Below are 24959 nucleotides of genomic sequence, written 5' to 3'. Positions count from 1 at the left end.
TCTCTCCATTTATCACCGCAATTTTTTTTCCTCTTATGCAATGAGCTAAAGGGAGCACTCATCATCGGACTGTGTGGTGATAAATCTACAAAGTAGTAAAACAGCACTTACCTGTTAGGAGCACACAGGGGCTCCTTATCACCTCCCTCACACATGTTCCCCAATTTTCCCCAGAAACCAGCCGGTATCCCTCTGCTGCCATGCCTTGCCTGCCTTGTTTGCTGTCCATGAGCTTGTTCATGATAATATGGTTACACAGATATTTGTTGAATAATAATGAGGACAAATAGGAATAAATAATATGATTTAAAATGTTAAAGATATTTAAATTGATCTTAATACACAGATTCTTTATAAGACAGGTCTTCCAAATGAGGTGTGAACCCAGGAGCCACACTAAAGCCCTTACCATTTTTAGTTTCTATTGCACCTCCGTACAACCAAATACAAAGTAGCTGCTGCACATATAGGAGCAGGTGCCCCTCAGGGTTTCAGGGTGAGCAGACATTGGGGTTATCGAGCGGACACCTCGCTTCATCCTCTCTCAACGGCTCCAACAAACATTACTAGTTTCAACAGATGCAAGAAAACCAAGAGGACCTCAAGTGCAGGTTTTCCTGCTCTGATGCAAAACATCCTCCAAGTTCAAGCCATACATAAATAATACAACAACAACACTGAAACAGTCCTGTAAACTGTCATGTAGTATTTTCTTTGGACATGATTGGTGTTTTTGTGCTTCCTCTGTGTATTTCCACATTGCACAATGGATGTGTATATATTTTATTGTCTTAATGGCTTGAGCCTGTTTACAAGAGTTAACTCTGCACGACAACTCATGTGGATAATTAACACTACAGTCCTCACGGAGTCGCTCTTTCTGCTGTTTGTTGCTTAATTCAAGATGCATATTTTGGTGTTAAAGTGTCACAAATGGGTCTTTTAGAGAAACATGTTAAGTGCCTTTAATTTTCCTGTTATATAATAATAATAATAATACATTTTATTTAGGGCGACTTTCAAGGCTCTCAAGGTCGCTGTACAGACAAATAATATCAATTGCGTCTTTGTGTACAATTTCCGGGTATTTGCCTGAACCTGAAAGAATTCCTAGATTGTTAGAGGGTGATTCATGGAGCGACGCACAACAGAATACACGACACCTTCATTGTAAAGACCTGAACCAAATGTTCAGAGCCAACTCAAACAGAGGAAGGAAGTCATACTCAATGCTTGAAGTCTGTTCCAGCAGCCAAGACTCAGACAAATCACAGAAAACCTGTGTAGCCTTTGTGTGGACAAATGAATTCATGGCATGCAACGCTCCGCAAAGGCAAATACTATGTAATTAATATACTCTGATTACTGAATGTGTTCACCCGTCGCCAGGCTTCAGTGTGACATTGTCCCTTCCTGCTCCTCCAGGCCTGCAATGCAGTGAGTCGGGTTTGTTTGTCAGAAATGTAAACATTTGCAGAGTTCAAGAGGCTTAGCATATATTAGCTTTCACTGCCTTGAAAAACCTGTGGTTGAAACATTAAAAATATGCACACTCCGGAGATATCCCTGGAGATAAAAACAAAAAGTGCAATTTCAGTCACAAATTTGCTTCATTTGATTAACAGAAGAAATAAGACCAGAAAATAGTATTTTTAAAAAAATAATGAACTAGTATCTCTGGTGGTTAAATCACTCACTACTGGTTCATAGTCAGTTCAATCAGATGCATTAAGGGACAGCGATGTGAGTAAGGAAGTGCATTTTGTTGGTGAGGGACTCAGACTCTCAGGAATACATTATTCAGAGGCCGTCTCATCACTTCAACCAACTTATCCGAGCACGAGATTTTGCTTTTGCACTTCACCACAAGTTAAGGCAGAAAACACAAATACGCAGACCATTTCTTGGACTTTTTAGCTGAATATTTGAGTCTTTTTAGCGATGGCATGGCTCTTTGCTGAGCAATGGTCTCTCACGCAGCCGTTCCACCACATATCAGGTCCCGACAACTTCTCATTTGCACTTCAGTGTCTCTCAGCTTAACTTTTGTGTTTAGTTTGTATTAGCAAATGTTAGCATGCTAAAAACTTTAAAACATAATATCTATGTTAGCAAGCCTTAAGCTCAAAACACAGCCCAAGTAGTTTTAAATGTATTTATCTGTTTGTGCCTCTCTTTTGTTTTGTCTCACCTTCTTTGATGCATCTCCTAACTTCATTAATTAGCATTCAAACATTATAATATAATTATTGAAATTAGCACTTTCAATAAAAGGCCAGCATTAGCTCGTCTCCTCGTCAAAAAAAAGCCCCACGAAATAGGGAAAAAACTGAAATGTATTCATCTGCCCATCAAAGACACAAATTCCTTAATGAACCACAAAAGGGGAATTTTAATGCTTCCATTAAACACAAATTTATCCAGTCAGTAAAAGGTGAGAGAACATTTTTGAGAACCACCACCACTGCTGAGCGCACTCTCTCCTGTGCCATCCAGCATGTGAGCTGTTTGGACGGCTAACTCAGTCTATGTGCCGTGTAACCTTTACAGTCTTGCTCCAGTTTAAAGGAGACACATCTCTCCCTCACCAGGCGGCTCAAAAACACACACAAGCAAAAATCCAACAACTTCATGTTCTCTGAGTATAAAACCTTTCACAGACAATTCACTCCCACTACTTTTCTTTCACCGGAATACAGAATAGAAAATGTATCTCAGCCATTCCCCTGCACAGATGTTGTGTTACAGGCAGCATATTTAGTCACAGACATGGTTTATAATTAAAGACCTGGGTGGCTGGCACAGTGTACACTGTGGTGGTGGAAGCAGCAAGCATCCACCTCTCTGAAGGAGATCCTGCCCCAAGCCAAGTCAGACTGCTGTAGCCGCACGTACGGCTAAAACTAACCATTCAAAAGTGATAAATGATCAAACTGGCAGCAGGCTGTTTAAGCTCCACTGTGGAGAACACACTTCATTCTGTTAATAGGTTACAGGTCAATCATTGTGTGAGGGATGTAACAGCTGATTCAAATATCAGATCTATATCAATCTGAAGGTTGTTTTTTGAGAAATATGTAAATATCACTGTACCATACGCTATTCAGGGGTCTGGATGGGGGGGGCAGATTCACTAACAGAAACATAACACAGCCCTCATGAAGTAGGTCAGTAAATGTTTCATGACAGAACAGAGGGTACGACTTAATGCTCACTAGAAAATGTGCTGGAGTGGAAATGTCAGTCACACACCTGTTTACCATAGATTAACATTAAATCACCTCCTGCACATTGACCACAAATGTTTACCAGCAACAGCACATTAACACCAGAGGTAAACACAGAAAAAAAGAGAAGAAGGTTTAAACCCATTTCACAAGTAGGCAGTAGCTGTTTTGATTTGGAAACTGAGGTGCAATTTGAGAAAGTGGTTGAATCTTTTTTCATGATTTAGTGGAATATTTTTTTCAATGGGTGGTTAAAAGATGCTTTGGAGACTGGAGATACCTTCAGACTGAGAACATTCTGGTGCTTTCTAAACATCACAGGTGATTTATGCTGTAGAGAAACTGGTGGTTTCCTCTGTGATCCCAATATAATACATGAGTATACAGCATTTTGCTGTGGGCAGTATTTTAAGGAAGTCAAATTAAAATCAATATAAGAGTTTTTCTGATGATGGTCTTTTACTGTTTTTACATTTTAGTCCACTGCAGAGAGAAATGCAAGGTTTTACCCATCAGTCACATTAATCCAAAAATATGTAGATAATAGAACAGTAAAAATAACATGTAGCATAATTTGCTTTTGACACTTTAAATACATTTTTTACGGATAACACTTCTGTACACACACTTTTTTTTTACACTGTAGCACTACAAAAACCAGCACTGCTGCTTTTACTGTCATTCAGGTACATTTATATTTCTGACTCCACAGACAAATGAGCTGTTTAAGCTGCAGTTTTGTTTGGATTAATTAGCAATTAACACATCTAAGCAAAATTACCTGCAGATCAAGACCCTTTTGACTGTTGCATGCAGACTAAATCCCTATTTGACAACCAATAGACCACAGCTGTACACTGCCCCTTAGAGGCTGGAAACAACACATGCACAGTCACAGGAAACGGACAAAACAACAACAAAAGCCAAATAACAAATGCAGGAAACTTTATTTACAAGTCATTTTGTCTTCTGTTTTACAAGAATTTTGTCATTACAAGCACAACTAAGGATCAAATAAATTCAATAAAATCTCATGAAAAAATGTTTTCTATGTACATCTTATCATTCAAATCAGAGTAAATCCATTTAAATACAGAGATGTCACACATCCCGTCTTTTTTTTTTTTTTTTTGAAGAATTTCTTCAACCATGTGACTGGTTGTTCAGCTTCAATCTGAACTTTCTGCTAATATCCTGGTGAAGTACAGAACCGCAGGCTGTGCAGTGACGTTTTGGATGCTGTAAGCATGACCTGTGTGAACAGAGGAGTAATATCAGTAAAACACACTACGAGAAAATACACTTTTAATTTTCATAGGCATACATCAAAAATCTGTAAAATTATAATATAAAATTCTTGGAAGATATATCAATGATATCATATTCCTACCACATGGCACCATAAAGGAACCTCCTGGGTTGTAACGGGACTCGCAGCCGTTGATGATCACACTCACAGAGCTTGTTAATAAGTTAAAAACCTTTGAAAACAGACCAGTGGAAGAAATTGGTGAGAAAATAATATATTTCAAGATCGCTACATAAACAAACACAGGAGTATGAGGAGTAGGAGTAAGAAGTGTACTGACGGTTGTGGCGCTGTGATCCACCCACAGAGGTTTCTTCATGTACGAGCCCAACAGGATTTTTCCATTACAGAAGGAGTCACAGTTCAGGTCCACCAAGAGGCCAATGGCTCTGCCTTGATAAAAGTACCAATCAAACTCATCCGGAGTAATCTCGGGACTATCTGCAATGACATTTAACAGTAAAAATTATTCAACGGCTGGTCTGGCTAATAATTACTTTTGTTTTATACCCTTTCATAAGAATCGTGTGATAATATTAAAGGCGTGCTGTCTAAATTATTGATAAAAAGTAGAAACTAATTAAACTATTTCAGGCACAGAGGGGTAGTAAGGGATAGTTAGTGTTAAGTGAAGTGTGGTTGTATGAGCTACTTATCTACAGTTTGGAGGATCAAGCAGGAGTCCCGGCACAGATGCTAAACAATATACTGCTGTGGATGGCGTCAGCAGCGAATAGAATATTTTTACCACTTTACACTGCCATCAGACAGCCCTTTGAACGGGAAACTGAGACCATTCTCTTCCCTTGCCTCAAAGCCACCAGACTTCATCCGACAAAAACAGGAATTTTGCCTCACAGAACACTGGACTTCACTGTGATAGAGCTGCCCGATCTGTGACTAAGGATCAACAGTTTAAAATTTCAAAGTTACACAATAAAACAACAGTAGACTAGCAACCAAGGTAAAATTAGTTTTTTTGAATGGATTCTGGTGGCCTTGAAGCAAGCGAAGACAAAGAGAACAGCTACACTGAAACTGATGTCGATTTTTTTGGAGGCTAAAATACATTTCTCTGCTGATGTACGTCCACAGCAGTACATTGCTTAGCAGCCATGCCAGTACTTTTCCAAACTGGGGGTGTGCTGACCAGAATCTACAATAAATAATACACTGCCAGTGGGTAAGTACCCCATACAACCCTACTTCAAACAATTGTGTGAAGATTAGTTGTATTATATGTTACAATACAACAGAGTAAGATACTTTACATATTAGTTCATATATTCATTTCACCCACATTGCCCTTGCCATACATGTTAAGCTTTCACTTGTATGTTTAATTGTTAATTTCTATTGTGCAGTCATAGAGACTTCGAATTCATTAAACAGACAAAACATATAACACACTCTAAATGAAAATATAAAACAGATTTCAAACTTGTTCTTGGAGACATTTTACACCTACTCAGTGCCATGAAAGCCATACAAATGGCACAAGGCAAATAACGAGCATTGCTCAGTGGGTACTTTGTCCAAGAATGACCATTACATCTACACATTATCTAAAACAGTTGCTTTTCCGTCAGGCATTCTAGTTTCTTACCGCCGACAGCTGTAGCCCAGAGACTCTTGAACCACTCTGTCAGGTTGGCCTTATCCTTCGGCTGTAAGATCAGCGGTTTGAGAGGAGGAGCGCACAGATCTGATGCAGAGAGAACAGTATGGACTCTAGATGACGGCAGAACTGGAACAAAGTAAAAGGTAAAAGTAGAAGTTGAACACTTCAACACACAAAAAAAGAGGGATGGCACAAGGGGGAAATATTTGTCATTCAAGACGATCATGGATAACAGTGAGACCACTAGAGGGAGCCATTGACCACAGAAGGTACCAGCACACAGGGTAAATATTGTAGTGAGGGCTCACAGCACTGTCAAACGTGTGTCTGGACTGAGCTCATACTGGCATTACTCTCTACTGTGCCAACAATGAACATTAAAGTTAGACTCCTGCTGTTCCCACAGATAACTTGCAACCCTGTTTTTTGATTTGGAATTAAAATCCTTACAGGTCCTCACTCTTAAAGCCTCACTGATTATGCTTCATATAAATTGAACAGCCTTTTAATGAAAGGCTGCTTAAGGCTGACAATGCCTATATATTTTGCTCTAATGCTTTTTGAAAGTGAGAAGTGAGAGGAAAGGCCAGTGTTGACACCTAAAATTAGACCACATTATTTGTAGTATTATTCTTGACCTATTGAAAGTGAATTTGTAGTATACCGATGTACTGATGATCATTAGTCATATATTCGATAATAACTGATCAAAAGGAAACGTGAAAAGTGGTTTCTCATCGTAAATTTGACAAAATGTGTATTTTCAGGGGGATAAGGAATGGTGTATGCATTACTTGCACACTGGATTTAAACAAAATGTGAGAAATGCAAAAAACTGAAAAGGAAATAGAAACATCAATAAAAAATGTTAGTGAAGTAAACATATGAATCTACACAGAATTATAAAGTGTATTTTAACATGTCTAATATGTAAAAACCTACTCAAATCGTCATTCTCCTCGTATTGTTCCAGCTCAATCATGGACGACGGCCCACTTCTGTGGGCTTTTAACCTGCCAAAAAGAAAATAAAAAATGATACAAACATAACTTATACAGACAGTGTCAGGGAAAGGAGTAGCAACATTTAGACTTTTCCTTACGTGTTCTCTGACTGACACTTGCTGTCCCGTAGGTTTTCCTGGTTGGGAGGGCTGTTGGATTCACCAACATCCATACTGAGAATCTCTCTGTGAGTCGTACCGTGTGTTGTACACTCTGTAACAGTGATTTCCTCAGCAGGACGTGCACTGACTTTATGTCCGTTCTTCTGACCTGCTTCTCTGCTACTGACCACAGTTGGGGTCTCTGCGACTGAAGAGAAAATGTCTTTAAACGTGGCGAGAGAGCGTTTGACAGTCTTTGGAGCCGACAGCGGCTGCACATTCAACTGAGTCACAGGAGCTCCTCTTCGTAGTTTAGATGCGACTGCCGTGTTGCCATTTTTGGGAGTCCCGAGTCGAGGAGATCTGCTCCACCTAGGCTGCTTTCTTCTTTCCTTGCAAAGTTTGGGCTCCTGCTGCTGAGGCTGTGAGGAGATGCTCTCCACGTCCTCAGACAAGTCATTAACTTCCCACCAGTTACCAGGACATTTCCTCCTCCGTCTCTCTCGTTCTGCTACACCGAGCTGCTCCCTAGGCCCTCTGGGAGAGACAGGCGTCGGTCTGGTGCGCATTTTTTCATCAGAGACGTGATGGTATACTCTTTGAAATACCTTATCACCTGTAAAACATCACATCTTAGTAAGTGACAAAGGTTACTGGTTGGACTGCATGTTTGTACTTCACTGAAAAAACTGAAAACTGTTTCAACTGTAATTTTAAATGCTTGAGCATGATGTAGATGTTCAGCTTGTCCTGTAAACAAACCCCTATATTTGTCAGTGTCCCCGTCATGGGACAAATAAAGGAATATCTTATCTTATCTAATACTTCTGCAAGATTTAAAATGCATGGGTTTTACTGGTAACTGAGTATTCTTAAATTGTGGTATTGGTACTTCCTTATGTTAAGGATCTGAGTACTTCCTCCACCACTGACCTTACCTGAGTTTAGGCTGTGGTCTCTCCATGCAAGGACCACGGGGCTGGACTGTGAAGGATCCAGGTCCTGGTCTGGGACTTGCTGCTGCTGCTGCTGCTGCTGCTGCTGCTGCTGCTGCTCTTCAATCTGCTCTGCCTCAATCACAGTCGTGTTTTTCTTCTGATTGCTTTTCTTTACTTTAGCTTTATTTGTGTTCTGACGGGATGACAGAGCAGCAGGTGTCCGATTTTTTGTCTTTAAAACCTTGCTGTTCTTAGCCTTTACCGGTGAGGGTACTGCAGCGCGGGGCTCTTTGTTGATCCGTTTTGACTTCTTGAGTGTAGGCTGCTTGTCTGAAACCTTTGTTTCCTCTTTGCCGTCAGGGTTGCTCACCCACCACTGTCCAGTCTGCTTCCTTTTCCTTTTCACAAGAACCTGACTGTCTTCACATGAACTCCCTTCAGCCTCAACTGGTGGTTTGTTCTGTTTCTCTTTTCCATCAATTTGTGCTTGAGAATTCATGATTTCCTTGTCTATGGGACAAAAAAAAAACAAAAACATAATGCTGTATAGATGCTTAATGCCTGATAATGTGTTGAGCTGTTTGTTTTCAGTTTTCATTATAAGTTTCTATTTCCATTTAAAATTATTTTACTGACATTGCTCCACATTAATGCTATTGACTAACACTGTATCTGAGTCACAGCTGTTTCTACAAATAAGAATAAAACTCTTTGGAGTTCAGATTTTGAAACTAGATATTCAGAGTAAAGCAGTTTATTATTTATTATTATCTAAATCCGTGAGCCAGTGGGGCTCAAAGTCAGACATCTTTTGGTTTCCAACTCTAAAACTGTTCACAAATATTGATGTTAACTGTCAACCATCTGGGGCTACAAGAGCAGATATTTAGAAACATTAACACGTGGTAATAACTAGCAGAAGGATTCGATGCTAACACACAAGAAGAGATTTGAATTACTGTATACTACCGTGGTCATTACCTGAGAGAGAACCCAGGTCAGCGGCGTCTGTGTGCTCCTGTGTGCTGCTCTGCTCTTGAGTTTGTTCCTTCATGGCCTCAACATGCACCATCTCCTTTACTGCATCAGATCTCTGTGCCACTTTTCTGGCCCCCTTTAATGACTTTGCCCTGCTTGTCTTGGCATTTTCATTCTCATCATTTAAAGACTTTGATCTCTTCGTGTCAGACGACTTCTGAGATTTATTTTCCATTTTCGGAGCGAGTTTCTCTTCATCCGTTTCTCTGCTGGCTGTGTCTTTGGATGGCGCTTCTGCTTTGTCATTTTCTTTAGGTGGCATCTTCTTGGGTCGTTTCTGATTCTTTTTGTTTGGTTCCTCTTGTTCCAGTAAGTCATCTGCAGGAAGATCCTCAGGAATACACAATTCATCCATATCATTTCCGGGCTCAGTCACCTCGTTCTTCTTCTCTTTCCCTTTCATCTTCCTCATTTTCTGATTGACAGTCTGACTTTCCAGTTTGTCATTTGCAGTTTCAGATTCCTGCTGTTTTGGTGCAGTCATTATTGGGCTATCTTTCTTCCCCTTGTCTGTTGAGCTGTCTTTGTCTGTGCTCGAAGTTCTGCTCTGTCTCTGTGTCTTACTGGTGGCAGTTTTACTTGGGATGGAAAACCAAAGAGGTGTATCATCCTCCAGAATCAGGAAATCATCCTCTGGTTCAGAAGGAGTGGGTATTTTTACTGGTGACAGAGACTTCCTGGAACTTAAAACACAGATATTGAGTGGTTTATTAATTACTTCATAATGAAGTACAAGAGCCGTCATTGTATACGTATTTTGATTGTTTCTTGTATCTGAACTCACCATGCAGGTTTGGGCTGCCCTGCATCTCTAAGCTTCTGTAGAAAAGCTGTCATGTCTTTTCCCCCACGTGTGGACAAATCCACCACTGGCTGCCTGATAAGATTTTCTGACTTTTTCTTAGGAGCCGTGAGTTCAGGCTCCTGACTCACTGCCAACGCAGGCGGCTCTGTGTTTTCTTGCCTGCAAATTTAAGGAAAAAAATCAAAAACAGAAGTCAATGAATGTAGTTCTTCAGAATTAAAAAAAAAAATGCACAATATACTGAACTATTAAACAATAAATGTGTGAGCTTTTGCTGTATCACATTTTTATTACCATTTCTTTTGTCAATTCCATATGGGTGGAAAACTACCTCTGATGAAGTTCCTAATGGAACCTTTAGATATATGAGCCAGCGGTATTATCAGACGATACTGTTCTATTACAAATATATCAATAACAGTGCATGAGCTGAGATATGCAAAACTAAATTTCAGTACAAAATGTTGTTGGGTTGCATTTTTGACTCTTATTTTCTATGACTCAATTCACTATTGTATTTTTTTGGCATTGATTTCAATCTATTCATAGTTCTTTTTCATAATGTCATTTGAATTTACACTTTTAGTATACTCTTTTTGTCGTATTTATAATAAAGATAATAATAAATGTACCACTGTAACATATTCTGGTAGGTATCCTTGTAACAACTCTTTAATGAACACATGATGCCAAACTTGAATATCAGACAGTACAATGTTTGCAAATAGTAAATCTTAATCCAAAGTAATACATTCTAAAATATTGATGTTGTTATTGGCTTTAAATACCCAGTATGTTAGGTCACTGGTTAGGTATGTTAGGTCTAAAGTGAGAGCACAAAAACTACCTATAAAAGTCATCTCTTTTTACCTTGGTGTTTTTCTTTTGTCCTCCAAAACAGGTTTTTGAGGTTTCATAGGTGAATTTTCTTTGGCTGGGAGCATCTCTTTGCTGTGGAAAATAGTAAATATACAGGACACGAACATAAGGGCATGCACATACAGAATCTAAAAAGGCAAACATCCAAGCAATGAACAGACAAATACAGGTCAAACATCGAAACACAAAATGAACCCTTCAATCTGCAGCAGTTACTTGTGCATTGTGTATTACAATCCGACACTAATGGAGTGTTTGCATGCAGAAAACAAATAACTGAGAACTCAGTTGAGAATTAAAGGCCCCTACCATGATTCCTTGTTTTTGTGACTGGAGATAGTGGGTTTGCTTAAAGCAACCTTGCTTGGAGGAGACTCCATCTCATAGTCTTCACTTCTAAGAGACAGGACAGTGATTGAAAGAAACGTGCTGTGGATTAACAATGGAACATATACTAGCTCCTTATGTTATTGTTGACAATAGGATCCTGATCTTTATACACACACACACACACACACACACAACATCCCTGCCAGACAAAAGTCATCAACTGAAGACATTGTTTTGAATTTATGTCCTACATGAACAGACATTACTGATTACATACTCCTCTAGGACATGCCCATTGCATTGAGGTTTTTGGGTATGTGGAGGCTCCGTCTTTGTTTCCTCTTTTACTTCATCCTCACAGGAAACGAGAATTGGGGACACAACCGGATCTTTTTCAGTGTCCAGCTCTTCTTCACCTTCCACAACAATATTCCTTTCAATAGGGCTGGAAGTCTTCACTGGCCTGTGCACTTTAAATGGGGAGCCCAAATCTGCAACAAAGAAAAGCAGCACTCCTTGAAATGACATTTTTATAGAACATGAAAAGGTGCAAAGGACAAGTGAGAGAAGAAAATTTAATGTGTGTAACTTTAGAAAGGTATTCCTCAGTGAAATATAGGTTTGAGTGTCTTACCAATGTCTAGTTTATGACTGGGTGACCTTGTTGCAGGATGCAGTACATCTCCATCAGGGCCCTAAAAGTTAAAAACAAACATTTTAAGACTGAACACATCTAATTTTGGTAGATTAGAGAGGTACACAAAGCCCATGAATGGATATAAACAGAAACAGTCAGTCACAAATGGCACACAACATGCCAATAAGATTTGTGAACATTTTGGGACTGCCTGGGAGTACATTAAATTTCAAAGTGGAAAAAGAAAGTTCCCCTTCTCGAGTGAGGACATAAAAGCAATTAACTGCTGCTTATCAGTGATGAATAAACACAACCAAGCTCCTCTGCATGTTAAAGCAAACTAAATGTTTGACTGCTTATTTGTAATATCAGCCGAAGTCACAGTAGTGAGTGGCTGTACATTACCATTTGGCATTCTGAAGGCTTTTCTGTTGGCTGTACTTTCTGTGGGTGAGGCGATGCCTCTCTCTCAGTCTGGTTTGTCTCAGTATCAGATGTCTGGAGCAGAAGAGATGGTGGAAACATGTTGTCATCATTGTGTGTGGATGGATCTGGAAAGGGCAGTGAAGTATGGGTTAACATGATGAAATGGCATCAAAATATTAAAGAAAAGGAATCACACACTGAACTCACCCAAGTCATCAAACATCCTATCAACATCTCCCAATGACAGCCTCCCTGTCCACTGTTTAGATTGACTGAAAACACAAATGTCAGGTTAATGTGATGAAAGACCAACATTTCATACTTACTATGCAACTGCTGAGACACTCAATACCATTAAATCTGCATTAAAAATTAGGACCGATGCAAAGCTCCCAAAATGCCAATGTTAGAGTAAGACATACAAATAAACATATTTAAAAAATTAGAAATAACGACAATTAGTGGGATTATACCAAAGATTTTATTTTGTGTGTTCAAGAACACAATGAAGCTCACCTCAGTAAGGTAAAAACATTTTATGACACAACAATCTCCAGATTAAAGCTCTTTAATTGTGATGCACCCCTTGTAATGATTGCAACGATCCCAAGTTTCAGCTCTCTCTAGTTTCTGGCTTTAGAAAAAAAACCCACTCACAGACACGCAAAAACACTGAAAATATTATAAATTATAGCGTTACTAGGCTTTCCTCTTGTAGAACATGTTCACACGTACCTTTCCTTGTTTGTAAGGTAGCAGAGTTTCCTCTTTGGTCTCCTCTGTTAACAAAATTAGAGAATCTTGTAAATAAGGAGTAAAAAGATTGCCACTTGAATATCACACTCTGTTGTCAATTTAATCAGATACACCAAGCTGCAATTACAGTAGTGTATTTAATGCAACAGCCCATGTTCTTGTAAATAGACACAATAGTAGAAACGCCCCTCGGGATTTCGCAACACAATTATAAAGCATCAAACTACATCCTCCAAAATGACCGTAGTTAAAAGATGTTCCTAAAACAGTTAAAACCACGGCTTAACATTAGCTAACTATAGTTAACCTTCACGAAGCTTGCGATTATCTAATGGCTGTTGTGTTGCGATTAGCTTCTTTGTTTTTAAATTAGCTAGCTAACCGAGTGTAGCATTAGAGCCGCTTCCTCCCTCAGTTTGGTTAACGTACCAAGCTTGTTAAACTCCCCCTCTGCAGAAAATAGCCAAAGAAACAGCCGAACTTACCAAGGCAGGGTACTTTGTCTCCATTTATGCTAGTAGTGCGTAGTGCCTGTCGCCTAACGGCAACGTTAGCTGGACGACAGTTTTAACAGCGAGACTCAGGCTAACATTAACTGCTCTTATTCGGTTAGCTCCTTGGATGCATTTATTTGAACCCGCCCTCTGAGAATCAGGTTAGGCATATGTATATAATTGTGTAAAAGTTGGTGAAACAGCTGTTTCGCCCATTTGATATCCAACGTTAGCGTCTGTAAAACAATGGCGCTGTTGACTATTTGTAAATATCCCGCGCGTTCGTAGAGCTGATGACTATGGCCCTGGGTGAAGACTCTCAGGCAGCGTTGTTGCTCCAGACTGCGCCGTAAAACTATAACATAAACTTCAGTACAATAAAAGTAGAGGCAGAACCGTCAATATTTGACCGCTTGACCGCTTCCTGCTTGAGGGAAAAGACTTGTGTTGTCATGGACTTGCTGCCTGACAGACAAAGCTCAGGGAAGAAATTAAAATGTCAGGATGTTCTTCTTCTACATTTTATTTTCCGGCAGACTGCGAGTGGGCTCGAAGTTGGCGTGTTGCGTTGCTGCCCCCTGCAGGTACAGGTGGTTAAATCTGACCAAAGATGATGAGCATCCATGCAAGCATCGCAAAGGATGCAATGCTGGGACACACAAAATATTGGTATAGCTACAGATAACTGAACATATACTTGATAATCTCTAATAATAAGTTAACTTAAATCATCTTTATTTTTTAATATCATAGCTTTTTCACCCAGCACCCATGACGTGTTTGTATGTACCTTACATTTGGAAAAGAGTTTAACCGTGAAAAACAATAGACAACAGCTGTGAATTCCAATAATGTTTGATAATGTCCATTATTTTTAGACATTTAGAGTAGCAACATATCTACTTGAATCAAGCTATTCTTGTTATAGTCTGGTTGGCATCATGATACAAGAGCCCACTCTACTGAAGTGTTAAAACCAGTTATAAATTTACACTTTATTCCAAATACATATCACAAAACGAGAAATCTTCAATCAGAATTGGAATAAGTTGGAAAACAATTAAAACTATTTTAAAAATATATAGTTCACATATACTGACAGGCAGATGATCACAGTGTGTAGTGTTGTAATAGCCTTATCAGAGCCTAATGTGTTGTGTTAGCAATCAATATGTTGATTATATGTTGATATGTTGCTAAGAGCCATAAAAGGTTCAGAGGTTAGTCAGCCAAAGTTCAAAAGCTAAATTATTGTTAACTATACAATGAACTTGTCCGTGACCAGAATTTTTAGTAATTTATCAAAAATTAAACAAAAAAACGACGTTTGTCCCCATGATTATAAGCAAAGTAATGCCATGCAATTGCACAACTATTTTCTGCGATGTATGACATCAGGTTTCAGTGTGTTGCATCATAAAAAATGCTTAGCAAAATATCTTTTTCTGCTTCTGAGCAATCTCCATCGGTTCCATGGCTCCAGGGCTGACGTCTGCATACACCGGATGTTTGATGTGTCTCCAAACCACCAAAGCAATCCGTACGACAAACAGCGCGGAAGCTAGAGCCAGCAGCACAACTAAGAAAAGAAAATTCAGTTAGTACAACTGTTGTAATATTTAATCATACCTTGGAGGTAGAGAGATAACATTTTTATTGAAGTGGGTCCAGTGTTTCAAATGTGCTTCTTATAAATTCACTTTATTAGAATGTCACAATAAGTAGTACATAGTTGTGCAAATTAATCATTATTTTCCATTAATATTGTGTTTATTTCCTCCACCTGCCACAATTCAGGAAATCAGTCTAATGACAATTTGGTGTTTAGATTGTAGAGAGGATCATATGTGTGTCTCTTCAGTGTCTTACCTATGAAGATGCCATTGCGGCTGGGTGATTCAGCGTCATAGTTTTTGTCCAGGTTTCCAGAGAGCGCCCAGATCACAACAGGGTAGACGATGACGATGTACCGCATGTGTTTGTCAAGGAGAAAGTTTTCCAAAACAAACCTGTGAAACACACACAATGCCTCAGGATCTCGCTGATGTTGTTTCACATTACGTCTCTAATAAGGACACCTACCACACAAGCAGCACAACAGCCAAAATAGAGTACGAGATGGTAGCAGCATCCACTGGGGACATTTTGACATCATAAGTCAGTACAATGGTCAGGTTGATTAGTGTTGCAATGGTTGTCCATGTTGTGTATATCATCACACCATTCTGAACCTGCAGAAACAGTTGTGTTATGTTACTTAAACCTCTTTACAGTATGTGATCAAAACTGACTCATTTAACCTGCCACGTGTGAGATTAACACCTTAGCACACACAGTTAATGATGCAAAAACTGCCAACTAACCAGCACACGGAGGAGCCACAGGTCTACTTTGTGGTATTTCTTTAGCCAGGCTCCATAAATATGAAGTCCATGGCAGGTGAAGCATATCATGGAGTAGTTTGTGCAGATCACCAGGAGGAGAAAAGCCAGTGCAACAATCATCTGTCTTTAGTATGACAGAAAAAAAACACACATTTATGTTGCTGTTTAGAAAAGTTTCTCAGTCAGATTCCCTGGCCAATACGGACTCTTACCCTCTGTCCCAAACTAGCAGCCAGCCGATATTGAAACACAGATTGAGGCACCAGCTAATGAAAAATCCATAAGGCAGCACTGCAGGGCTGCAGTAGACGTAGCCATAACCATTCCTGCAAGAAGAAAGAAGCACAGTTGAACTTCCTAAATGTGTCTTGTACCGTATCTGGTGACCCAAAAAGGGACTGCAAAGACACAAACTGATATTATGCCCTCTCTGTTAAACTCAGGTTTGGCCTTTTAAAAAAGAAACTGTTACAATATTTTGAGGTTTTAAACAAGATATATAATATCAACAAAAAAAAATGGCCGCAACTTTCTGCAAAGTCCCGTAAGGATGTAGATAATCATAGCTGTCAGCCAGACGTAGATGACGCTCCAGATGTTAAAAGTCCATCCTGAGGGTGTGATCTGGGTGTCAAACACAGCAGACACATTTCCTGTTGTAGTATCATAAGGACCTTGAGAGAAAAATAATGAGTCACAATGGACAGGAATGCAACCTCTTAAACTGATATTTGTGATTTCTCAACAATCCTACTGTGTCTGTTCATGATACTACTTACTTAACAAATCTTCTACAAGTTAAAGACAATAAACAAGAGACAGATGTTTAATGGAGCTCTGACTTACCAATTCCAACCACAGAAAGACCATTTAGCACCAGACTTATTGCAAAGCCGACAACAGACACCACTATTGCAGCAATACGTCCAGGATCATGTTTTCCCATCGTGGTCTGCTGCATGAAATTAAAATGATTCAAAAATAGAAAAGATAGATTTAATTAAACATAGAGCATATTCAACATGCTGAAGAGTTGCATTGCATTTTTTAAAAATAAACAGAATAAATAAGGATGTTTAAGTCTAAGAAAATGTGCTTAAGTGTCCTTGAGGAAGAAAAGTAATGCTTTTCAAATATTATTGCTGATGAGCTGCAGTTGAACCTGGCCTCAAACTATGGCATGTGTGATAATTAGTTACCATATACAGAGGCCATTCAGACAAATCCAGTGAGCTACAATGTTTTTCAAAAATCACTAGTTTTCTTCTAACCTTTTTTTTGAAGATTGCCGCCATAACAAGAAAAACCAAAATCATTCTCAGAATTAAAATGTCCAGGGTTGAAATCTCAAACTGTGAAAATCAAATCTACTTGTGTGACATAGGAAAGGCCCACATGCCACCACTCCATGCTAAGTTTCCTCTAGGACAATAAAACATTGACAGTAAAACAAAAGGAGAGTGCCCACACGATAAAGATGAAGTCAAGCAGCAGGTACCTTTCTTTGCCCGTCTCTGTGTGAGCTTTGTCATCAGTGTGAAGGACCAGTGGACAGGGCGCTGGCTGTTATATAGAATTGTAGTAAGACTTGTGTAAGAGGAAGGTTTACGACCCTCAAGGCATCACGTGCGCCTCTTATCTCATATATATTCCTGTCACAGTACAGAGAATCATAAAACTGACTGTCAATATCCCCCACAGGATCTGTAATTATGAAACACGTTCATACGTGTGAATCCTGAATGAATGAAACATGGTGGTTGTGGAAATATTGAGATTCTTCACTTTGGTTAAAGTGCTAATATCACTCTTTAAAAACAGATAAAACATAAAATACACAAAGAGCTCAAAGTGTCACCTTCGAATGTTTCACTTTGTCAGCAACAATCCAAACCTCAAAACGATTCATGGTTTACTCTCGTTTCAGGGGAGGAAAAGCAGCAAATTGTTTCATTTGAGAAGCTGAGACGATGTAAAGTTTCAGGCTCTTTGGCACAAGAAATGACCTAAATGATGAAAACATGCGCTTTTTTGATAACTGACAAATCAGCTACTGTTTAAGCTTAGTGTTTGCATATTATTGGGTAGTTACATTTTCTTTTACAGTGAATCATGTTTGATCATCAAGTTTCTTCATGTGTTTTGTATGTAAAAAACTGATTTGTAAAAAAGGTACTGCTATATATTTGTCAAACAATTGTAGTGGAGGTAAAAGTACAGAATTTGCCTCTAAACTGAAATGCAAATACTCAAATGAAGTACAAGTATCTCAAATTGGTACATCAACGCAGCACTTGAGTAAATGTGTTTCCGCCTCTGTTACCACTGTTACTGGTTAGTAACGGCTGATGACCCTATGAATCCCACCTGAACACCAGTTATCACGTGTTCCTGTACCAAAACAAACATGGAGGACGTGTTTCTTTTCAGTGTGATCTACTATTTAAGTCAAAGATGGCCTCTCCATACGGTATGTAGCTCCAATTAAATGGGTTTAAGCTCATTTTAGTTTCAGAGGAGGTCAGTGAAAGTCATTATTGCAAAGCTAAGGCTGGTAATAATACATAAACAAACAATACATAAAAACACTGCATCTTACAGGAAAAGACCCAGTTAGCACAGTAAATAAAGATGAGGCAGTTAAACGTGCAGCGTTGGTAGCCTTGATTTTATTTTATAACTGAACTATAATTCCTAATTTCATTTAATTCATAGATACACACTTTAGATACACAGTGATCCGTCCTGTCATCCATTTTAAACATTATTCATTACATCCTTTCTTACTTCAATATTCTTTATGTTGACATTACCTGCATCTCAAGTGTCCAACCACTGACATTATTGTACTGCTTCATTAAACAGTTGAAGTGTCTGTTATGTCTTATGTAGCATACCACAGATCATTCCACAAAAGCATGACATTTAGGAAAACAATATTTATTTTCAACAGTATTCAAAACAAAAGTCAAATTGTATGAACAAAAACAACAATAGCCACCATTTTTAAATTTGTCTGAAAAATGTGACAAACATCTCATTGCAGAAATAATACTGCGTAGATACAAGAAATAAAATTATTCATTCAGCACTTTCACTTAAATATCTTTTTCTGCTTCTCAGCAATCTCCATCGGGGACATGACCTCTGGGCTGACATCGTTGTAAACTGGCTTTGTGATGCACTTCCACATGACCATAACTACCCGTGCGGCACACAAGACGCACGCTATAGCCAACAGAGCAGCTGTGGTGGAGAGAAAATACCAGAGGAAAGCATCAGTGTGCATATTATCCTGACCTTTACTGCACTTCCTGTATGCGTGTAACTGCATGGTAAAAAAGATAAATGCAATATTTGTGAGATATAAGAATAAATTAAACATTCAGGCGATGTGTTTGACATGATGAAGATGTTTGTTCAAGTTCCTCACCGATGTATATGTTATTTCTGGTAGGAGCTGCAGCATCATAGTTCTTCGTGAACACCCCCGTCAGCGCCCAGATCACAACAGGGTAAATGGTGAGAATGTACCTCACGTGTTTGTTGAGGACAGTGTTTTCCAGGAAAAACCTGTGTGAGATCCAACACCTTTGCTCCAGAGATATGTTTCATTATGAACTTATTAAAGGTGGTGTGTTTCTACCTCTGCCTTTGCACTTACCACAAAAACAGCACCACAGTCAAAATAGAGAGTGAGACGGTGGCAGCGTCCATCTGGGACATGTTTGCATCATTAGTCAGGACAATGTTCAGGTTAACTAGGGATGCAATGGTTGTCCATGTTGCATATATAGAAACACCATTCTGCACCTGTAGCCGAGACGACAGAAAAGGCTTAAATACAGACATATGGACAACATCTTTAACATTACTATCATTATTATTATTATTATTATTATTAGTACTATAGGTAAACATGTTCTTACTGCGATACAAACCAGCACACGGTGGAGCCACAAGCTGCGGAGACCATGGCAGGAGAAGAATATCATGAGATAGTTAGTCAAGGCGATTAGGATGAGGAAGGCCAGTGCAGCAGGCATCAACCTTTGGTAGAGATGAAAAATAGGATCATATATATTTCGTCACTGCGATCAAGCACTGAATGTTTTTACATTTGTAGTGCCTGGACTGTCATTGGACTGAAGCTCTCTGTTTTCGCCATTTTCCATGAGCATCAGATACATTTTTGATGTACATATGCAAATATTGAGCAACCAGTTTGTTTCCACTGTCTAAACCCTGGTTTCAAACATAGAAACTAAAAATCCTAAAAACTCGTTAAACCATCCAAGGAGGCATGAAAATAGTAGAATTCTAATATGGAGAAATGCACTTAGCTGTAACTGTCTTAACTGTCTGGCATAATCAGTATCCTTCCAATATTCCTTTACTCTGTTACTCAACATGTCCCCTATACAATCACGCCGGATTAGCATTTTTCACCTAAATCTGCTGACAATTGTTTGCCTGTAACAATGAACTGAAGATGGTTTCTCATTACTGTGGAGTAAACTGAAGACTGATTTCAGTTTCGTATAAAAAGGTCCCATCTCACCTTCTGTCCCACAGGAACAACCAGCCGGTGTTAAAGCCCAGATTCAAGCACCAAGCAACAAAAAATCCATGTGGCAAAATAGCAGGGCTGCAGTACGCGTAACCATAGGCATTCCTTAGGAAAGAATATCCCACAGAGGTAAGTGTGTACGTGAGCACACCAGATACAATGTAGGAGATAAAAATAACCGTTGTTTATTATTGCAGATGTATGAATATGAAAAACATCTACTTACTTCCTAAAGATGCCGGACAAGACGTAGACAAGCACTACAGCCAGAAAGACATAAATGATCGACCAGATGGTAAAAGTCCATCCTGATGGTGTGATCTGGGTCACAAACACATCTGAAATGTTGCCTGTGCTGTCCAAAAATGGATCTGCGGGACACAAACTGAAAAGTCACACAACTGAATAGACACAGTGTAGAATTATGCTGACACACTCGAAAGGTCAAAGGATGCGACAATATTCCCACAGTTTTATTAGAAGTGACTAAATCTTGTACTACAATATAATGTGTATAAGCAGAGCATTAAAGCTTGGACTTACATATTCCTGGCCCTGCCAGAACAGTGAACGCCATAGTGATGATGAAGAAAAGCAGTGCCAGCACAATAGCGATCACAAGGCTAATTCTGTGCTCACCCATTGTAGATAAGTCAACTTGCCTAAAGATACAAGCATTATAAGTGCTACATTAAAAAAAAAAGCTTTATAGTAAACATTTGATATATTGTGTTTTATTTTATTTCATTTTATCTTATTGCATTAATCCTATTCCACTGTTTTTTCTTGCTTTTACTAGTTTTTCATTTATTCCCCTGTTGCTATATAAAAGCACTGTCACCCTGCTGTCTTTTACTGTTTCAACTGTTTTCCCTGTTTGTAAAGCCCTGTGTAACTATGTTTTTAAAGGTGCTACATAAATTAAGCTATAAATAAAAAATAACAAGTTTGGTCTGAATCTTTGGATATACCATAGGTAATTTATGTATAAGATCAGTTGATACCGATATGATTACCGTTTATCAGTTGATTACCGTTTATTGTGTTTCTGGATGGGAGCTGTCACAGTGCCGCACACAGACTGCTGTTGATCAGGGGCTTTTATTGCTATAAGCAGAGCTGCTTGTGTAACACTGAGGCTTTTATGGCCCCCGGGCACATGTACAAGTTTGAAACTAATATCATCAATGTTTGCAGTCTTCCTCTTTGTGTCCTTTATATGGACTGAATGAATCTGTGGCAAAGTGAAGTGAAAATGATTTATGATTCTTTGCTTCATAACTGAGCTCCATAATTTGAATCATTTATAAAAGCTGGACTTTGCCCCAGTGGGTCATGTTTGGTAACGGGTCTTTATCATTTAGCCACATCAGTTTGTGGCCCAGGTGAGATCAGGTCATCTTTTATGAATGGTAAAGTGAAGTGTTGCTACTTTGAACAACTTAATCTTCTTTTCTTTTATGGAATGTTAGCCCGCAGCCAGCAGGAGAACATTCATGGGACAGGCGGTATTTTGAGAACGGTGGGTGCAGGTTCTCCACAACACAGTACTTCGGCAGGTGAACAACAGAAAAAAATCCTATAACATGTTTTTTGCTTTGTGAGATGATATGTTACTGTACTGTGAGTATATGCCCACACACCCTGCCTGCATGAGAGCAAGACAGGAAGAGACTCAAAACTACATCTCATTTGTAGTTTTTTGCATCTCTTTTTTTGTCTCTTTATAGTTGTTTCTCATCTTCTGTGTCTCTGTGATCATTCTGACTGTCTATGGTCTTTCTGTCTGTTGTGACTGTGGTCTTTTTGTGGCTCTGGGGCCTTGTTGTGTCTCTTTGGTTTACATCTCTCCCCTATCTTCCTCTCTTTCCTAATTTCTTCCCTCTGTGTTGTCATCTTCTGTCATACTTCTCCAGTGGTGTACATTTACTCTCTACTAAAAATGCTTGTATCCTATTTAGTAGAAGTATTTCCACACTTCTTCACTGCATTTCAGAGGAAGATGTTATATTTTTTACTCTAGTTTACTTCTAGTTAAATCACAGATAAGGATTTTACATACACAGCATATGACAACCACATAGAGCATGAAACACCTTATTTGCCTATTTATATTTTCAGTGGTATGTTGACTCAGTTATTCTTATTGGCACAATTTTGAGATCTTTGGGGGAAAAAAGTGCTTTTGGTTCATTTTTTTGAGACTACTAGTTGCTTTTTAAACCCTTGCCAACCACATAGAATAGCAGGATTGTATGAATGAGCAAAAAAATCACCCAGTGTTGATCATTTATAGCATTACTAATAGAATTAAAAATGATCATGTGTATTCTCTATCATTCACAGAACACACATTTTTAAAATATGCACTCGTGCATTAGATGCAAACACAAACAAGAAAACACTGCACTATTTTACCATTTTTATTCATTAAAATGTACAGAAGTAGTCAGGCTTAGTTTTCCATTTCCAGCCTGCCTGCAGCAGAACAACAGTAACATATTATTGCAAAAAAGAAAACCAACTTCAAACATTAAAACATTTCACTTCAAACTGCACATTTCTGCACACTTTGGGAACCTGTAACAGACTACATAAACATGAACGCATGGCTAAAACATTTCTTTGTAATTATGTACAGTCTTTTGAGTGCAATCAGTCTATCGGTGTCCACTACCAGAACCTGGACCTCCTCGCAGCCTCCTGCCGCTGCGCCTGCGGGCAGTACCGGCGTGTGTGAGCGTGGTCCCCAGTGGCTTGACAGATGGGGCAGGTGTAGCTCCGGAGGATGGGGCAGATCACTTTCCCGTCGTCTGACTTCAGCCTGTGTGATCGGTACACCCTCGCAGTCTCCCCGTTCTGCTTACAGAAGCGGCAGTAGTCTGAGGGAGTCCCGCTGCTGCTGCTGGTGTCCGACAGGCTGCTGGCTGAACTGGTGGAGCTTTTGCGCTCCTCCCTCCGAAAGGGTTGGATGTGGCTCCACGGCGCTGCGTCCTCTTTCTCGGTCCCCCCGGTGCGTCTGTGGTCCCCCTCACCCCTCAGCCTCTCCAGCAGCCTGGCCAGGTCCATGTAGTCGTGCCACATGTCGAAGCCGTCCCCGGAGTTCTGTCTTTGCGTTGTTGTCATGGTTTCTACAGAAAGTTTGCGCAGAGTTTGCGCGTGTGTTTGAGCTTCTCATATTTATAGACGTCTGAAAATGGCTTTGAAATGCAACAATGTTTGGATCCTAAAGGCTGTGGGTAGATCGACGATGGCAGGTGTCTGGAAACAAAACCCCTCCTATTGTGCAGTTTGGAGGATTTTCTTTCATCTCTAGAAACCTGTCCTTTGGGTTGGATGCTTGTCGCGTGGCATCATTATGACCCAGCTGGAAAATGATCAGAAAATAAAACCAATAAGTAGCGCAGATTTCCTTGTATTTTATTTGTTTTAGCAACCAAACAAACATGAACCCACAGATGAGTAACAACACAAACAACGAAATATTGCATTTAACTTTGGATATGAAGGCAGGCGGGGGTGCACACTCAGTGCACCTGCTGTGCTTTAATTGCTGAGGGGTCAGAGAGGGTTGATGCATTATTTGACTGATTGTCAATGATAGCCTGACCTTAACCTCTTCACACACACACACACACACACACACCATAAACTTAAATACCATCAGATATTGTATGTAGGAATCCACATGTATAACTTTAATGAAGAAACAATAATAATGATAATAAAATGAATATGTACATTATCGAAGAATTTGCCAATGCATATACAATTTGTGTTTTTGCACGATGGATGATTAGGATCACGTGAAAAAAAGATGATGAGTTTATTGTTTTGTTGTTACACTATTTTCTTTCCGGTTTTAATTAACATGTAAAGCACATTGAGTTTTCCCCGGATATTAACAATAAAATGTGCAACATAAATAGAGCTTGCCTGGCCTTAATGTTTCAACGTTGCTCTTTTATCAGATATCTGCCTGTTACATGATATTAAATAAATCTGTCTGTCATTGCTGCTGCTTGTGGGCATCTCTCCGTCACATGTTGTTGTAATTAGTTGTCTGAGTCTCTGCACGGACGAGACGCGGCCTCCTGATGGCCGCTGGCGCCCGAGCGTCTCCTGTCCACCTTTAAAACAGTATCATTGTTAAAGGTCCATGCAAACACCCAGAGCCACACCTGCACACCTAAATGAAGGTGCCGACGGATGGATGCAGTCCTCCTTTAAATTGCCCGGTGCACGGTGACTTTTTGAATGCATGGCTCCAACTGCGTGTTGCAAGTCGTTTGTGTGTTTACTGTGCGTTAATGCCTTGGAATAAAGTCTGCACACCCCGCAGTGTTGCAAATGACGGTTAAATATGTGTTGACAAATATGGGTCCTGTCTTGCACATTTACAGCAACAGTTCAGGATGTTTTGCATGAACTGTGGACGCT

At 39.4% G+C, this 24959-nt stretch overlaps 4 protein-coding genes across 5 annotated transcripts; all 4 read right to left on the bottom strand.

Annotated features, from left to right (window-relative positions):
• Window positions 1-4155: 4155 nt before the first annotated feature.
• On the bottom strand, window positions 4156-13089 carry LOC139221139 (neurofilament heavy polypeptide). Its single transcript, XM_070853053.1, has 16 exons — window positions 13051-13089; window positions 12523-12587; window positions 12295-12440; window positions 11887-11947; window positions 11530-11743; window positions 11232-11318; window positions 10914-10994; window positions 10023-10202; window positions 9182-9921; window positions 8201-8710; window positions 7260-7878; window positions 7100-7170; window positions 6143-6283; window positions 4817-4977; window positions 4618-4708; window positions 4156-4479 (listed from the first exon to the last, which is right to left on the bottom strand). The coding sequence occupies exons 2-16, from the start codon at window positions 12536-12538 to the stop codon at window positions 4397-4399; spliced, it is 3201 nt and encodes a 1066-aa protein (XP_070709154.1). The 5' UTR covers window positions 12539-12587; window positions 13051-13089; the 3' UTR covers window positions 4156-4396.
• A 1815-nt stretch (window positions 13090-14904) lies between these two features.
• On the bottom strand, window positions 14905-17495 carry LOC139221349 (uncharacterized). Of its 2 annotated transcripts, XM_070853286.1 has the most exons (8): window positions 17448-17495; window positions 16796-16904; window positions 16479-16623; window positions 16162-16275; window positions 15929-16073; window positions 15648-15796; window positions 15435-15574; window positions 14905-15144 (listed from the first exon to the last, which is right to left on the bottom strand). In XM_070853286.1, exons 2-8 carry the CDS (start codon window positions 16893-16895, stop codon window positions 14993-14995), a joined length of 945 nt encoding a protein of 314 aa, XP_070709387.1. In that variant the 5' UTR covers window positions 16896-16904; window positions 17448-17495; the 3' UTR covers window positions 14905-14992. The 2 variants fall into 2 exon arrangements, with proteins under 2 accessions (XP_070709387.1, XP_070709388.1); XM_070853287.1 differs by lacking the exon at window positions 17448-17495 and having other exon boundaries at window positions 16479-16573; window positions 16796-16900.
• Window positions 17496-19026: 1531 nt separating this feature from the next.
• On the bottom strand, window positions 19027-21177 carry LOC139221335 (uncharacterized). Its single transcript, XM_070853273.1, has 5 exons — window positions 21063-21177; window positions 20746-20890; window positions 20511-20624; window positions 19383-19522; window positions 19027-19195 (listed from the first exon to the last, which is right to left on the bottom strand). Exons 1-5 carry the CDS (start codon window positions 21160-21162, stop codon window positions 19044-19046), a joined length of 651 nt encoding a protein of 216 aa, XP_070709374.1. The 5' UTR covers window positions 21163-21177; the 3' UTR covers window positions 19027-19043.
• Window positions 21178-23141: 1964 nt separating this feature from the next.
• Window positions 23142-23712, bottom strand: LOC139221470 (nanos homolog 2-like). The gene has a single exon (XM_070853393.1). It carries the CDS (start codon window positions 23643-23645, stop codon window positions 23193-23195), a length of 453 nt encoding a protein of 150 aa, XP_070709494.1. The 5' UTR covers window positions 23646-23712; the 3' UTR covers window positions 23142-23192.
• Between the last annotated feature and the right edge of the window lie 1247 nt (window positions 23713-24959).

This window comes from Pempheris klunzingeri, chromosome 21 (assembly GCF_042242105.1).
Source record: "Pempheris klunzingeri isolate RE-2024b chromosome 21, fPemKlu1.hap1, whole genome shotgun sequence".
NCBI classification, from domain to species: Eukaryota; Metazoa; Chordata; class Actinopteri; order Acropomatiformes; family Pempheridae; genus Pempheris; species Pempheris klunzingeri.
Note: the sequence above shows the minus strand (reverse complement) of the source record. Positions and strands in the feature narration are given on the sequence as shown.

Coding starts and splice junctions, on each gene's coding strand:
- LOC139221139 (XM_070853053.1), bottom strand. Junction 11,744..11,886: donor CAGTCATAAACTAGACATTG/GTAAGACACTCA, acceptor TCTTTGTTGCAG/ATTTGGGCTCCCCATTTAAA. Junction 7,171..7,259: donor AAGTGTCAGTCAGAGAACAC/GTAAGGAAAAGT, acceptor TCTTTTTGGCAG/GTTAAAAGCCCACAGAAGTG.
- LOC139221349 (XM_070853286.1), bottom strand. CDS start 16,895: ATGGGAAAACATGATCCTGGACGTATTGCTGCAATAGTGGTGTCTGTT. Junction 15,797..15,928: donor TGTGGCTCCTCCGTGTGCTG/GTTAGTTGGCAG, acceptor CTGTTTCTGCAG/GTTCAGAATGGTGTGATGAT. Junction 15,575..15,647: donor GCTGTTGTGCTGCTTGTGTG/GTAGGTGTCCTT, acceptor TGTGTTTCACAG/GTTTGTTTTGGAAAACTTTC.
- LOC139221335 (XM_070853273.1), bottom strand. CDS start 21,162: ATGGGTGAGCACAGAATTAGCCTTGTGATCGCTATTGTGCTGGCACTG. Junction 20,625..20,745: donor TTGTCCGGCATCTTTAGGAA/GTAAGTAGATGT, acceptor TTCTTTCCTAAG/GAATGCCTATGGTTACGCGT. Junction 19,523..20,510: donor TTGTTCCTGTGGGACAGAAG/GTGAGATGGGAC, acceptor GATCTCACACAG/GTTTTTCCTGGAAAACACTG.
- LOC139221470 (XM_070853393.1), bottom strand. CDS start 23,645: ATGACAACAACGCAAAGACAGAACTCCGGGGACGGCTTCGACATGTGG.